The sequence below is a fragment of the Haliotis asinina genome, chromosome 4 (assembly GCF_037392515.1).
Source record: "Haliotis asinina isolate JCU_RB_2024 chromosome 4, JCU_Hal_asi_v2, whole genome shotgun sequence".
In the NCBI taxonomy this organism is placed as follows: domain Eukaryota; kingdom Metazoa; phylum Mollusca; class Gastropoda; order Lepetellida; family Haliotidae; genus Haliotis; species Haliotis asinina.
Window position 1 is genome coordinate 8761471 of NC_090283.1, and position 16624 is coordinate 8778094.

General features: G+C 41.7%; 2 protein-coding genes across 2 annotated transcripts; both read right to left on the reverse strand.

The window, feature by feature from the left end:
• Nucleotides 1–970: 970 nt before the first annotated feature.
• On the reverse strand, nucleotides 971–7551 carry LOC137282198 (sulfotransferase 1 family member D1-like). Its single transcript, XM_067813930.1, has 6 exons — nucleotides 7389–7551; nucleotides 6103–6259; nucleotides 5579–5766; nucleotides 4711–4805; nucleotides 3944–4124; nucleotides 971–1068 (listed from the first exon to the last, which is right to left on the reverse strand). The coding sequence occupies exons 1-6, from the start codon at nucleotides 7549–7551 to the stop codon at nucleotides 971–973; spliced, it is 882 nt and encodes a 293-aa protein (XP_067670031.1).
• A 5336-nt stretch (nucleotides 7552–12887) lies between these two features.
• Nucleotides 12888–13792, reverse strand: LOC137280735 (uncharacterized). The gene is made up of 2 exons (XM_067811954.1): nucleotides 13586–13792; nucleotides 12888–13484 (listed from the first exon to the last, which is right to left on the reverse strand). The coding sequence occupies exons 1-2, from the start codon at nucleotides 13790–13792 to the stop codon at nucleotides 12888–12890; spliced, it is 804 nt and encodes a 267-aa protein (XP_067668055.1).
• Nucleotides 13793–16624: the final 2832 nt, after the last annotated feature.

Here is a 16624-nt window from a genome sequence, read left to right on the forward strand (position 1 = left end):
GATACAGGGATGGTATACTCCAGCGAATATGACACGAATAGCTGTATTTGTCTACCAATTCAATGCCAGACTGGTTCGGCCCTAGACAAGAAATTAGAGACATACATCATTCGGAGGTCAACATCACTAGATTGGCCCATGAGCCACCGCCTTCTGGCACAGGACTCTAGGCAAATTATTACAGTATAGAGTATGATAATAACAAACGCTCATTGTCACAAATGTACAAACATGCACAATAATTGCAGAGGAAGTTTGTCCATGCACAGGGCATGGCGTGACCAGCCGGTTGATAGAACCGGGCCAGTTCTACCACCCGTCTAGGTGAAGTCATGGCCAAAGTGGTGTGTTGAGTAACAGGAACATGGTTCGAGGCCCCCATTACCCTCAACCACCAGGATCCCTTCCTGCACCGACACAGGGACGCAACCCACGGCCAACGGATTGGTGGACCAAATATGCCCCCGGATCCACACGGGGGGTTGGCGAGCACTTAGCGTTACCCAGCACCCACCACGAGGAGGTGGCTCGCCACGGGTGCCTTGTCCATGAGAGAAAGAGAGAGGGTTAATCGAAATATGCTGAAGTACATATTCACAGTCAAGACTTGTTTGTCCATACAATGCAAAGGATGGCACTCTGTTGTACCACGGACGCTTCGACATTCACATCTAGTCGTCGGTGATTGCTGTGATTGTAGCCAAGTGCATCTGGGTAAAAGAAACACAGACATTTTCAAAGTCAGCATCAGCTTTACTTTGGTACGTTTGGTCAACCAAGCAGTACAGAGATCAAATCATCTTTAGCTTTATCTGTTTGTAACGACACTGTTTTCATTTCTAATAACCTATTGAATAATCATCATCCCAAGTGTTCAAAATAAAGTGAGAAATGTTGACCTTCCTTCCATATTGAAAGTAGAGAATGTGTAACCATTATTGTTTCACCTAACCATTTCAATAAAATCATTTCAGTATGGGAACGGTTCGTTCAGCCTTGCTTCATATATTTTTTCGAACTTCTCGCTTTGGGCAACAGTAAAAAAGTTTTTCCAATCACCAGTCTTTCCTGAAAAGTAAAAGGAAACAGCCTATCTTCATATGGCAAAGTTTTGATGCTTAAAGAATGTGATTTGCTTCCTCGCATTCATTATACACATAATAGTTGCATGAACAAATACGAATTATCATATTCCTACAACAATCGGTGTCTTTGATTAACATATTGGCAAATGCTTAATTCCGTTACGCTAAGAACAATCCACGGACGAGCTGGCTTTCGTAATCTTGTTGTAGGTGAACATACACAGAAACCCTCTTTCAACTGCAATCTCACGTATTTGAAATTTATGTTTCACTATTTCAACACACATCCGACCATTTAGAACTTGGTCTAATGAAACGGCTTCATTCCTAAAAGTCACTGTTTGGGAACTTAATGCATGGTGCAATACCCATCATCACTGTATCACATAATCTCACTGGCCCCCTTCCTTTTAAAGTGAATGTGGCTGGATAAAAAGAGTGAGTGAGTTAATATTTAATGTCACATCGGCAATGTTTCAGTCATATCGTGACGGGAAAAGTCTGAATAGATTATATACTGTTTATGTTCCAGGTACCTTTGAATATATTTAAGAGCCGTTAGTATGGCGTTAGCTTCAGCTGTGAAAATAGACCTGTTGTCTGGTAATCTAGAAGATATTGTTCTGGATCCAATGACAGTAGCACAAGCAACTGCGCCACCGTCCTTGGACCCATCTGTAAATATGGATGTATAATTGCTATATTTGTGTTTTGATTGATTATATTCTTGTTTGTATTGTAATTCATTAGTTTCTGATTTCTCTAATGTAGTTATTGTTAGTTCCACTTGGGGCCTAACCAATTGCCAAGGAGGAGAAGAAAGAAGGCGGAAAGGAGCTATATTTTCCAGCTCAAAGCCAGCCAAAGAAAGAAATGGTTCGATTCTATATCCTAGAGGCCGAACAAAAGAAGATTTCTTGTTGTATAAATCCTCATAAAGGGGATTGAAAACACAGTTATATGAAGGGTTAGATTCACTAGAATATAACTTAGTAGTGTACTGTAAAGCTAATTTTATACAGCGCCGCTCAAGAGATGGTTCATCAGATCAAGGAAAAGACTTTCAATAGGTGATAAGAAGTTCTAAAAACCCAAGACAAAGTCTTAACCTTGGTGATGGACAGAAGCAAGAAGTTAAGGCTGCTTTTGCAGGCTCCACCATATACGATGGGGCCATAATCGATTTTAGAACGCACGAGTGAGCGATATAGATGGAGAAGGGTAGCTAGATCCCCTCCCAATTTCCACTTTCAACAAGTCAAGTGCTTTCGGGCATTTAGTTTTAAAGGATTTAATATGTGGTAAAAACGACAAGTGAGAATCAAAGATTAGACCCAAGAACTTGGCTTCCTTCACGCCTTTAATTGGCGTGCCATCTAGAGACAGTTCAGTGTCTTTACGTGGTTTGTATTTACGACAAAATGTATGCAATTAGTTTCTGACTTAGAGTATTTAAAGCCGTTTTCAAGACACCATTTTTTCCTCTTGTTTAAACACAACTGCAGTTGCCGTTCAATGGTATGCATATTTTTACCACGACAGGAAATATTAAAATCATCCACCCATAACGATCCATCAATTGAATCGTTTAAAACTTTTGATAAAAATCTTTTGGGGGGATTTATTGGTGATCTACCCCGCACTCGTTTTGAGGGCGACAAGTATGAGCCTTAGAATGGACGTTTTCAGAAACGTCCATGTCCTCGAGAGACCCATATTTGTTAAACATCTGAATTTTGTTTTGTGACCCTTTTGGGGCTCTGCCAGTTTGTTGTTTTGATGCATCAGGCTTAGGCTCAGGTTTACTTTTAACAGTTTGTTGACTATCGATTGAGACTTTGAGAGTGACTGAGATGATGATGATTTGTGATCAGAAGAAAACTCTGATGCATTAGGGAGTGATTCCTCAGTCTGGGATGATTTAGTAGGGTACAAAAGCTTTGGACAGTCGCAATTTACCCACGTGAAGGTAGTTTGGCAGCCTGTGGATGATGTTATTTTAAAGCTAGACTCAGATGATGCCTTTGCTACTGTAAGTACTCTGGAAGATCAGATCTCTTTACCAGTTTTTTGCCTCAGAAAAAGATATATTTTGAGTAAATTTTATTTTATTGATCTCCATTTGCTCTTTCCAAATTGGACACTGTTTAGAAAATGAGGAATGGTCGCCTGAGCAGTTGGTGCATTTTCTTAAATCACTGTCACAGCCTTCTGTTGTGTGTCTCCTAAGACCACTGTGAGCACACAACAGACTATGTTCAAGTACTTACACCGTGTACATATTTCTGGCATTTAAAACACCTGAGCGGACTGGGGATGAAGGTACCAACTTGAATGTTACAGTAGCCTGCCTTAACTGATTTGGGCGCATTTGGAGAGGAAAAAGTAAACAGATACCTATCGGATTTGATGGTTTCATTGTTTCGCTTGGTTGAAAAGCGCTTGACGTAGGGTACACCTTGATCCTTCATTTCAGATACTATATCAAGGTCCGACATATCGTCAAACAATCGGTCTCGATCTCTAACGATACCTTTGCTTGAGTTCAAGGTTTTGTGTGCAGAGATCGTGACCGGTATGCCCACGAAAGGTTTGATGTTCATCAGATTGGTTGCTTGCTGCTGTTGGTCGCTCGATTGTCTCATCGAAACTCGATTATTTACAGACCGGGACAATATGGATGGATTATTTCTGAGTGCGCTTTAAAACTAAACTCATTCACTCCACAAAGGACGAGTGGCTCGGCGCCTCCTCATGTGGAGGCAATGTCTGAACCTCGTGTAACAGCTAAACTGCACTCATATCGCCAACTTTCAGCAAATGAAGTGGCTCTCATTTGCCTGCAACTGCGTAATCACCTTTTCTAAAGTATCCACTAGTCCCAGGTTCCCACTGGAAGTGGTAAGTCTGATCCTTGAGCTTCTCGTTGGCGTGTTTCAGGTTGCTGAAGGAACACGCCTCTGCTATTTCCACATACGTCTTCTCAGGCAGAGGGCGGTCAAGATATTCAGCCATTCTTCTTATCTCGTTCACACAATCCTTTCAACATAAAATAGATTTTTGAGAACTTCATTCAATGCATTGCCTTGAAGCAGAATATTATTAGATACTTGTAGCAAACGATTAGCATCATGGTGTTATTACAGATATAATTTTATGCTCACTAACAGTTTTATCTCATGCACTGGAAATATGAAACGGGGAACCACTGTATCATGGATTGATATTATGAGCAAAGTTCCACACGTTCAGACTTCAATGACATCTTGAGAAAAGCCAGATTTGATCGCTTCTTGGGGTCAGATTAGATGTACAATATATAGTACAATATATCTCTGCAACATCTGAACACCTTTTACTTTCCAAGAAAGTATTAGCATCATACAACTGTTTCACGTCACGTGTAGGGAATTTGTATGAGAACTGTCACAACTATTCTACCAACTCTACAAGAGCTGGTTCACCTTCACTGTATGATTTCATATTTAATGGCTGAAAGGTTTACATATTCATCAACCAGAGAATATGTCTATAGTTAGATGAATCAAAAGACGTCACATATTTATCTTTCGAAATACAAAAAAAATTACATTTGTTTAACGTTTCTTCTCACCCCGTCACTCACCTGTTTCATATCCTTATAATGGACTTGACATATATTGTATTGTTCAGCAGTTTTCCACCAATCACGAATGTAATCAAATATCAACCCATAGGGAACTGGAAAAAAGGCGCATAAGTTGTTAGTGACAACAGCTCTTCGACACGATGTATAATTACTACCAATTACACACAATCTCGTAAAACAGAGTCGTAGCCTTTTTTCTTTGGAGAAACCGATCGAGATGGCGCCAATATCTGGCACAAAAAGACTTGTGATTAAAAGCAGTTCAGCAAACACCGACAACACCACGTGTGGCAGTTTTTGATGTACGGAGCAAATGTTTACAGTCCATTGTATGGCAAGTGTTCTCTGTTTGAAAGCCATCCGAGTAGACGTTTTCAGGTATGTCGCAAGGGAAAGGTCTTTGATTGCAACAATATGAAGCTGCCATGACTGTATATGCTTTAATGTTTGTAATATAGGGAATAGTGTCGTAAATGTGTGCCATTGTGCCTTTACATATCGTGGTGCCATTTCTTCCACTGTTATTTCTGTCCATGCAGATGAATGCACATGCTGTTGGTCACTTGTCTCTCTGGTCCAGATGCGATCATTTACTCATTGGCGTCATATAAATGGGATACTGCTCACGGTGCCGTAAGGCTAACCTCACTCGTTCAACAGTGTTCGCATTGACGCAGAATAATAACAAGATTGAGGATCGTAATGAAAATTTCATGCGCAAAAGATTTGGACTAAGCACTCATACAAACATACAGAATCTACCGCGAACAGTGCTCGGTGTTTTTTTTTTCTTTTTAATTTACCGGTAATTTAACATGCGCTTCATATTACGTCGTCTTATCATACACGGTAAATACATTCATACTGTATCCATCCTGATAACAGGAAAGGTAGTCGTCCCATGATCCTGTAAAGCAGACCGTCTCCATGCCTTCTTCGTCTTTCCAGACCTGGCTGATCACTTGACTAAAGCAGGACACTGCGCAGTCTTTGGGGTTCCTCTGGACGAACACTATCTTACACCCAAGCTTCCACACCGACTCGGGCAGCTGCCTGCGTGAATAGACTACATGGAAACACCAATGCATCTAATCTTTGTTCTTGAAAAATCTATCTCAGCTATGTGGAATGACAGCAAAACATATATCAAACCTTGAGAGTGAATGAATGAATAAAGGAATATATTACACCGCTTTTCAAACATCACTTAGGGGAAAACCAGAATCGAACCCGGATCTAAGGCGTTATGAATGAACGCTTTAACCATTAAGATACCCCATCACTACAATACAGTTTGGAGAGAGCGGCAACAACGAGGCAGCGAGGAAAACTTTCTCCAAGTACATAATAACCAGTTTAAAATTATTTTTCCAAATTCATCATCTTTACCGTGGCAATAAATGAGTGTGGAGGACCCTTGGTGAGGTAAGAGCCTCCAGTTCTTCCTCCGTCCTGTATTCCAACCAGGCTGAGTTCTGCCAGTGTTTGGTGTATTCAGCCTTGCCTGCCACGATCATGTTGAGGATCTCCCAGGCCCAGTGAGTACCTTTTGTTATCATATAACAAACATTACAATGCAAACGGAGCGTCAAATCACCATGGTATGACATCGCACATATAAAGAATATTCATCACCTATATCAGAGTTTCAAGAAAGTAAACGAATGTCCCAAAAGAAACGACACCACTCGTTTGAAAGGACATTTAAGAAATACAAGCGTGCTGTTGTTGTATCAATGATTCCAAAACTGCAACATATGTCATATTTGGGATTTCACTTTCTTAGTAAAGTACAAATTCTAGTACTTTTTTCGGTTGAGTCCCATCCGGGATTCGAACCCGCACCCTCAGAGTCAGGCACCTAATCGCCAGCACACAAAGTCAGCCGCCTAGCCCGTTCAGCCACAGCGACTTCCAGAAGGCGGCTGACTTTGTGTGCTGGCGATTAGGTGCCTGACTCTGAGGGTGCGGGTTCGAATCCCGGATGGGACTCAACCGAAAAAAGTACTAGAATTTGTACTTTACTAAGAAAGTGAAATCCCAAATATGACATATGTTGCATTTGACCAGTTTCTAAATGGCATCGTGTAATCATAGATTCCAAAACTGCTTATAAACTTCATCTCGACAACGCTGTGTATTCAGGTTTCTCGAATAACGACGATCCTCGCTTTGGCGTGCCCGAAATTTCAGTTCTAAACCTTTGAACCTCTGCCTAAGAATGGCTGGATCTGATGAATGCAATTATGTGTGAAACTTTGGTACACGAAACCGTTGGTACACACGCTGTAACAATCGTACTTGAAGATGCAAAATCTGCTCTCTGGGTAAAACATCACCCGTTTACAGTCTGGCCTTTGCCAACGTTGAAATCGCTAGCCCACACCAGTCTCGTGTTGTCAGGAAAGCTCCGCGGTATGGATGTCGTGATATTAACCTGGTGATGGTTATGGCGCGCATTGTAACTTGCTGGCAACGTCTTTGTGAGTTGTTTTATGTTGGACCACTCCGAAAACATGGTATTTTTTTCGTTTTTGTCCTTTTAATTGCCGTGACCTCAAATTGTGGAGTCTGTGGAGCATTCTGTTTACAGTTATGTATATATAAACGTTTGCTGTCCTTTCTTTTGGATGTTAATTTATTTCCTCCACACATACACTGGCCAGTGGTGTTACCTGACTTAGGGAATGTACACAGTAAAATATCATCTTGCCGGAGCTGACGATGTTTCATTGTTTTTAACTTCTCTGCAATCAAAGCCATGTGAGGAACTCCGTCCACATCTGTTATCTCGTAAGCAAACTGTTCAAACTTTCTTGTTTCTGCTGGGCTCGCCATGCTGGCAAGGCGCGGCCAAATGATCAGGGAGAAACGTATCTGTAAAGATGAGTCATTGACACAGTAGGCTGAAAATGAATCAGTACATAGAAAAGAAAAACAATGTTTGAAATGTGTTCACTGACGACTAGTTCACATTGATAACATGAATGTGTCTGTGGGGTATTACTAAATGCTGATTTTGTGTGTACAAGTGAGAATTCAGAGTTAAAATCTTAAGTCACATTGGCAATATTACAGCCATATCGTGACTAAATAAAATTACAGATCCATAAAGGTAAGTTATGAAGCCTGTCAACCACCATTTCAGCTATTAGTAATTGTACGTGAATCTACCAATATATTATCATTTATAATACGATTAAAAACTGGTAGATATAAAAAATAACTTGTTAGACATGAATTTACATAACCTCCTTGAGGACAATAACTTTACAGTTATTATGAACAAGGTGTTCAGAAGAACACTCATGACGTTAACATCAAAACAATGCAAGTGAATCGTTTTTATTTGACATTCTGGCGTACACTAAAGTCGAGACAATAACGCTGGATGCCACAATATTGATCCCCAGAATATAATGCATTTCAGAGAATACATATACAGAGTCCTTGAATCTAAAGAGCTCTGGTTTGGATGCTCTTTTAAGGCTTACAGCCTGTTCTGGTTTCTTTGCATGACAAGCATCTGTCAAGGACGGAACAAGACGCTTGCTAAGATATTACATAATTCGGAATTAGAAATAGCCACATGGTTGATGTAGGTTCCCTTTTGTCCATTATGTAATTTTACACATGATGCTGACTATAAATATTCCTTCCCCTACCTTAACTGCGAGTGGCTGTGACTTCGGAGCTGAAGAGCATACCTGTGTAGCTGTCAAGGAAAATCACGCATGACTTGCCCTTACATGACTTTCAATGAACACTGTCTTAATGAGTTACCATTAGCTACGCCTCTTCACGGTGGGCGTTCTGAGTGATACGTTCTGCAATTTGCATTATCTGACCTGAAATTTCCTTCTATAACATCTCTAATAGATCTGGCACGAGATAGCAAATATTATTTTGGCGTTGTGTGTTGAGTAGGTGATTTAAGCAGCACAATTCCTGTGGAATACTGTCTTCAAAATATTGCTTGTCATTATACGAGGGTTGGCTGAAAAGTTCTAGGCCTCACTGTGAAAAAAAGTTACAAAGTCCACGTTTGTAATTTATTTTTCTACATAGTCCCCTTCCAAGTTCACACTTTTGCCAGCGATGCTGCAAGGCCCGAATCCCGGTCAGGAAGAAATCTTCTTCAGCTACCCTAAAAAGATCAGTCACAGCGGAAATGACGTCATCATTACTTGCAAAATGGCGACCGGCGAGTTCCTTTTTCATTTTGGGGAACAGATGGAAGTCAGAAGGAGCCAAATCAGGTGAATAAGGAGGATGGTCAATGAGTTCAAAGCCACAATCGCTGATTGTTGACATCGCCACCACCGATTTGTGAACAGGCGCATTGTCTTGGTGGAAGAGGACACCTTTAGCGATCATTCCTCGTCGTTTGGCCCTGATTGCTTCTCGCAACTGGTTCAGTAGATCAGCATAGTATCTGCCGTTGATAGTTTGACCTTTTTCAAGATAATCAATGAGCATTAGAATACCCCTGGAATCCCAAAAGACTGATGCCATCACCTTTCCAGCTGAAGGAACAGACTTGGCTTTCTTCGGAGCTGGTGAATCAGGATGCTTCCACTGTTTTGACCGTAGTTTTGCTTCTGGTTGAAAGTGGTGTATCCAGGTCTCATCCATGGTTACAAATCGTGCCACAAAATCATCGGGATCGGCTTCAAAACGACGCAAATTGTCAAGGGACGTCTGGAACCTGACACGTTTCTGTTCTGCTGTCAAGCGCTTTGGCATCCATCTTGCAGAAACTTTCGTCATTCCTAATTCGTTGGTGATAATATGCTCAACCCTCTCATGAGAGATGCCCACTACACTGGCAATATGTCGAGTAGTCAATCGTCGATCATCCATCAACATATCGAGCACTCGCGGGATGTTTTCTTGAGTGGTTGCTGTTGAAGGCCTTCCTGAGCGTGGGTCATCATCAAGGCTTTGTTTCAACGCTTAAATTCTGCAGCCCACTTCTCTACTGTGGAAAATGAAGGAGCATCATCCCCTAGAGTGGAGACCATGTCAGCATGTATCTGTGTTGGGGACATCCCTTTCTTTTGCAAGTACTTGATGACTGCCCTGTATTCAGTTTTGTCCATTTCTGATGATTTCAGAGGGTAGGTTTACCAAAAGAGCTGTAGTTGAGATAAACCTATTAGTACGTTTGTAGTTCTTGTGTCTATGATTCACTAAATGATTGTCCTCATTGGTGGCAAACACCTGTCTCTACCTGGTGGGGAAAAAACCACTCAGAACTTTTCAGCCAACCCTCGTACCATTCCACTATGACATCATCTTATGTTTTTTCACCTAGTATCCCGGAAAGAGGGATCTGATGCATGAACATGATTAAGCCTAGGTTCGAAAAATTCAGCGTTAATAATAATAATAATAATAATAATAATAATAATAATACACTACTAGAGTGTGCGACAGCGACAGATTCAGGAAAAGCATGATAAATATGCGGACCTCGCCTTTGAAATGTCTCGCTTGCATCCCAAGTACACTGTCGTCAGGCTCCCCATTGTTCTCGGTGCCCTTGGTTTGGTACCTCCTGATCTCTTGGCGCAGATCAGGAGAGTGCCCGGGTTCTCCACTGGGAGCACAGCCCTTCTGACAATCTGGGTAATGCAGAAGGCTGCAGTGTTGGGGAGCCTCCATATTCTCCGGAAAGTTCTTGGTGGGTTCGACTAGGCAGTGTTTCCTGGGAGAAGTCCCATTCGCTGTCTGGGCTGCGTGTAGAGGGGGCGAGGGCCCTGAGCTGATGATGAGCTTGACCAGCCTGACTGTGCCAGGATCACCCGAACCCTCTCTGCTGCATTTTCATTCTAATCTGTAAAAATAATAATAATAATAATAATAATAATAATAATAATAATAATAATGAGTTGCTGGTCGACTCAACTTGAGATGTACTCACAAGGGCAGGTGCAGACTTCGGAATCTATTCCAATTAGAAGGGGAATTTTCCAGGGGGACTCCTTTAGTCCTTTGCTTTTTTGTCTGTCTCTGAATCCTTTGAGTTTTCTGCTCAATAGGGAGGAGGGCTATCATCCCGGACCTCCTCAGCACAGATCCCCAACACCTCTTACTCATCTCCTCTACATGGATGACATCGAGCTCCTTGCCAAGGGAGAGACCAATTTGAAAGATCAGGTTCTCCTTGTCGAGTCCGTCTCTAATGATATAGGCATGACGTTTGGACTCGACAAATGTAATACTCTTCATTTGAAACGTGGCAAGGTAACTAATGATGGATCGGTCAAGTTACAAGGGGGAGGAGTTATTGAGCATCTTGTGGAAGATCAGGCCTACACCTATCTTGGAATGCAAGTTCGAGACAAGCTCCAGAATGCCCTGATTCAAGATAAACTTCGGGCCGAGTATAAATCTCGTTTAAAGAAAATCTGGAGTTCAGAGCTAAATGCTCGAAACAAAGTCAAAGCCACCAATACTTTTGCTGTGCCAATCCTCTCCTATTCCTTTGGAGTAGTGGATTGGACAAAACAAGACATCCAGAGTCTTGACCGCCTGACCAGAAGGATCATGTCTGATAACAGAGCACACCACCCTCTTTCCTCTCTTAATCGTTTATATATGCCAATCAATTCAGGAGGTCGGGGTTTGATTAATGTGGAAGCTCTTCATGACAGAATGTTATTGTGTACTTTTGCACATATTTATTTGTCAGATGATCCTCTGGTGATGCACGTCAAGATTCATGATGAAAGCAAGGAATTCCACAGCTACTTTAAGCGTGCCAAGGTTGTTGGACACAATTTGAAATTTGAATTTGATTTTGTTGATGGCGATGTACTGCTGGACGGTACAGTGATGGGAGTAAACCAGGTGAAGTCTTTCACCAAGTCTGCCCAGAGTCGGTCCTTTGTGGAGAAGCTGTCTGAGAAGCCATTGCATCGTGTGTATATGCAGTGTGTGGAACAGAACAGCAATCCAACCGACTCCTTCGCCTGGATGAAGTCGGCTGGTCTCAAATGTGAAACTGAGGGCTTCCTTTGTGCTGCTCAGGACCAGTCACTTCCCACTCGCAATCGCCAGAATGTGATTCTTAAAGAAAACATCAATATGAAATGTCGTCTTTGCAATCAATTTACAGAGACTGTCCAACACCTTGTCAGTGGATGCCCTTCTTTGGCACAAACAGCATATCTTAAAAGACATGATGGCATGGCTCGCTGCTTTTATTATCATCTCCGCCATGCCTGTGGCTTTGACTCCGAGGTCCATCCATGGTACGACCCTGAACATGTCCAGGGCGTCCTGGAAAATTCCAGCTACAAACTTCTCTGGAATAGGCCAATATACAGCCTGAGACGAATTCCAGCCAACAAACCTGATCTTGTCCTTTTTGATAAAGCCAATGAAATTATTTATATCATTGAATTTTCTGTCCCTTTTGACAGCAATGTGATTGGCAAGATTCAGGAAAAGCATGATAAATATGCGGACCTCGCCTTTGAAATGTCTCGCTTGCATCCCAAGTACAATGTCGTCAGGCTCCCCATTGTTCTCGGTGCCCTTGGTTTGGTACCTCCTGATCTCTTGATGCAGATCAGGAGAGTGCCCGGGTTCTCCACCGGGAGCACAGCCCTTCTGACAATCTGGGTAATGCAGAAGGCTGCAGTGTTTGGGAGCCTCCATATTCTCCGGAAAGTTCTTGGTGGGTTCGACTAGGCAGTGTTTCCTGGGAGAAGTCCCATTCGCTGTCTGGGCTGCGTGTAGAGGGGGCGAGGGCCCTGAGCTGATGATGAGCTTGACCAGCCTGACTGTGCCAGGATCACCCGAACCCTCTCTCCTGCATTTTCATTCTAATCTGTAAAATATAATAATAATAATAATAATAATCAATTTATAAAGCGCCTAGTTTCCAGGCATAGCCTGGTCAATGGCGCTGAGAAATAACTGCATCATAAAGTTGTTGGAGGAAGATATAAGAGTTAGTAACTGAAAAGGTAGGTCTTGAGGAGTCGTTTGAATTATGATATGGAGTCAGCAGACTTTATGTAGGTTGGCAGAATATTCCATAGTCTCGGAGCGAACACAGAACGCATTTTCGGCAAGCCTAGTTCGTGTGGATGGCACGTGAAGCAGACACTGGTTGGATGAACGAAGAGTTCGTTGAGGCTGGTATGTGGTGAGGAGATCCTTCAGATTGCGGGGAGAGGTCTGGACAAAGAGTGCAGAGTACTCAAGAGCTGCTTGAAGATAATCCTTTGCTGAACCGGAAGCCAGTGGAGCTGTTTGATAACTGGAGTGATATGATCAGTTGGTTTGGTGAGGGAGATAACTCTGGCGGCCTTGTTCTGAATGCGCTGGAGATTGGAGACGACAGTAGTACCGGATAACAGGGCATTGCAATAGTCCAATCGAGAAGTAACAAAGGAGTTGATGAGAGTTTTTGTTGTATCAGAGTCAATGTATTTACAGATTCTTCCTATGTTGGCGAGGTGATAGTTTGCTGAGCGGGCGATGTTGAGAGATTGCTTCTTGCTGGACGTAAGATGGTCGAAGATAACACCAAGGTTCTTGACTTGGGCAGACGGTTCTATCGTGACTTTGTTGACCTCTAAGTTGATGGATGGTAGTTTGGACAGCTGCTGTTTAGTCCCAATCACAATGAAATCTGTCTTGTCACCATTCAGCTTGAGTGAGTAACACAGCATCCATTCCTGTATCTCTGTGATACAACGTTCCAGTCTGGATACACCGGTGCAGAGGCTGGCTGGTTTTATGGAGAGGTAGAGCTGTTGATCATCAGCGTATCCATGGAACAATAGCAGGTGCTTTCTTACAATGGTTCCCAGAGGTTGAATCGTGATTCAATGTCCAGAACTATATTATTCACTTTCTCAATGAAGAAATCACAGAGTGCTTCAGCACGTTCAAAGGTCTCTTGTTCTGATCTGCTGGTTGTCGAGCTACCTTTGGTGTCAGTAAGACTGTTTACAATGGAAAACAGTTGTTTGGAATCACCCTTGCTCTCCGTAACCTTCTGTCGGATATGCAGTTGTTTGGCTTGTTTCAACAATGACGTCACCCTGTTACGACACATCTTGAATATCTGCCTGTGTATTTCGAGTCCGGTTTTCCACCATGCCCTCTCAGCACGACGGCGTTCATGTTTAGCATGAGTGATATCATCGGTCATCCATGGTGACTTGGACCTAATCACAACCTTTGCTGTTTTCATAGGAGCGTGCTTGTCCAATGTTTGCAACAAGGCGGAATGAAAGGCTTCAGACACAGTGTTAACACTTCTTATGCCAACACATTCAAGTTCAGTGTCAGAGAGGAGGGCTCCATGCTCCTCAAAACAAGCATTAAGGTCCTTTTGGAACAGTACTCTGTCAATTGTTCGAGTTTTCCTGTACGTTATTGTCTGGCGTACAGGCTTTGGTTTCTCTAGATTTATATGGAAGAAGACACAAACATGATCAGAGATGTCATAGTCGACAACCTCCACAGATAAAACCAGATTGCCCTCAGCTTTAGTTATAACCAGATCTAGAGTGTGGCCACTGCGTTGTATTTTCATGAACATACATGTAATGCATATATTTCCCACCATATATGCAAATGTTCAAACTTGCATACTTTACTTTACATACTTAGATATGTACTCGTGGGAAACCTTTTCTGTCTTTCAAAACTGGAAGTGACTGTACGATCATGGCCTCCGTCAAGGACTCGTCCTTAACACTTGCAAAGAAAGGTCGCCTCAGGAGAGACCTGAACATATGATGAACGTCGAAGAGAGATAATTAAGAGAGAATATTTTTTCAAAGACAATTCCCGTTACTTCGATTATTTACTCGTTGTTCGTCTTTGAAAAAATATTTTATGCTACAAAAGTGGCAACATTAGGCTTTCGTACTAACAATCTGCCAAAATTGTAACAGGGATTGAATGTCCTTGATTGATCTTAAATATGCATACACATATTATGGAGTTTTATCAATATGTTATAGAACCCCTAGAAGATTCATCGTCGTAGACTACGATACATGTAAAACGCTATTTGATGCTCGCCAAATAATATTTAGAACATATTACTCAAATATTTCACACATTCTCTGAAATTGTTGCAAGTTGTATAAATCTGTTATCGCAAGTCTCAATTTAAAATATCATGACACTTAATTATGCATGAGTTTCCCCAGCACTGACGTTTAAGGTTGTATAAATCTGTCATCGCACGCCTCAGTGTGCAATCGCATGAGCCTTAATAATGCATGGGTTTCCCCGGCACTGATTTCTGAATGACCTTGTCCCGGGAACATTCCGGTGAATTCGTTAACCTTTGATCTTTATGCTAATTTCTATCGTATGACGTCCATTAGCAAGAGCTTTCCCCAACAGCTAGTGGATGTCGAACCAGCGGATGAGTCATAAATGCATAAATGTTTTCTAATCGTCCAATTCGTAACTTGTTTTAGATCCAGATATAAAGACGATGAAATCGAGTAAATTCTGATGATGTATATACTAGTTATCTTAGAAACATAATCGAGGCCAACAGATGTGATCATATGTTTCGTTTGTGCTTTTTCTCTCTCTCTCTCCCATACATTGCATGTTGCGATTTCCGAAATGTTTGTTTCAATAAAATAAACATTTTATGAACTATTGCAAACAAATCTGTTTCCGGGAGAAATCAAAGAAGTGACTGCATCTTTCTTCGTATATTTTGTCGAACCTCTCACTCTGTGCCACAATGAAGAAGTTCTTACAGTCACCACATTCACCTGTAAAGAGAAATTTATTGTTTCTCGCTTTTCTTCTATTGTACCTACTGTAAACCTCCAATCAGACATGTATGATTTAAGACAAAACTGCTATGGTTCACGAACGAACCTAATCGGCTGTGTGAAAGTAAGCAATAACATAAGCACAGACTCTATTCCCCGTACCGACCTTGTCAAGGTGACAAACTGAACAAGAAGTCTGACGTAATATAGGACTTTATGCTATACGGATCTGACTTTACATCAGTTTTAAGAAATGTAATTCAACCCAACGTCTTTAAATCCTGCAAAACCTGATGAAACAACCCCTTTGCTAACGATGTTCGTGCAAGTATCGAACCTCATAGTTTCCATTAAGTCAGGAGCCCATTTAGTTCATCATAGATGACTGTATTCGACCTTCCTCGCTCCCAAACCGTCTTCGTAAGATTCACATTTTAAAACTATTGTCCCTCTCGAATACCACTAGCTGCGCCCTAGTGCCAGTATTTCACATCACATTCTAAACATGTGCTCCCTAATAAGCATTCTAGTCCAGGGTGATGCATCAGCTTGACGTGGATGACAACACTGGAAGGGAATTCAGGACAGAGCGTCTACACACTCCGTTATCACTAGGCAATATTTGCCTTACCTTTCCTGAAGTATCCGCTCGTCCCGTCCTGCCATATATAGTGATAGGTCTGATCCTTGATTGTCTCTCAAGCATTTTTTTTTTGTGTGTGTTTTTTGTTTTTTTTGTTTTTATAGCTTCAGATATATCCCTGTATATTTGATCCAGTAAAAGGCGACCAAGACATTCAGCCATTCTTTTTTGTTTCTCGGGCACAATCCTGACACGAATCATGTTCTACTAATAAAATACTTTTGTCACATTTGATATACGTTTATATACATTGTCTTCAATACGTACAAGGATGACAAAGCAGATACTGGAAGCTCTGTTATTTTGTTGTTGTTGGGTTTTTTGACAACTATTACCTAATAACAATACAGAGCATACCGCTTTCATTTCTTCATTCCGCACAGTGAACACTTCAAAGCCCTTATATGTGTCGGATATGGTGGACATCTGTAGCCTGTAGTTGAAGTATGACCAACAGGGAGCTTGGTGGCATTCAGAGTAAGTGAGTGACATC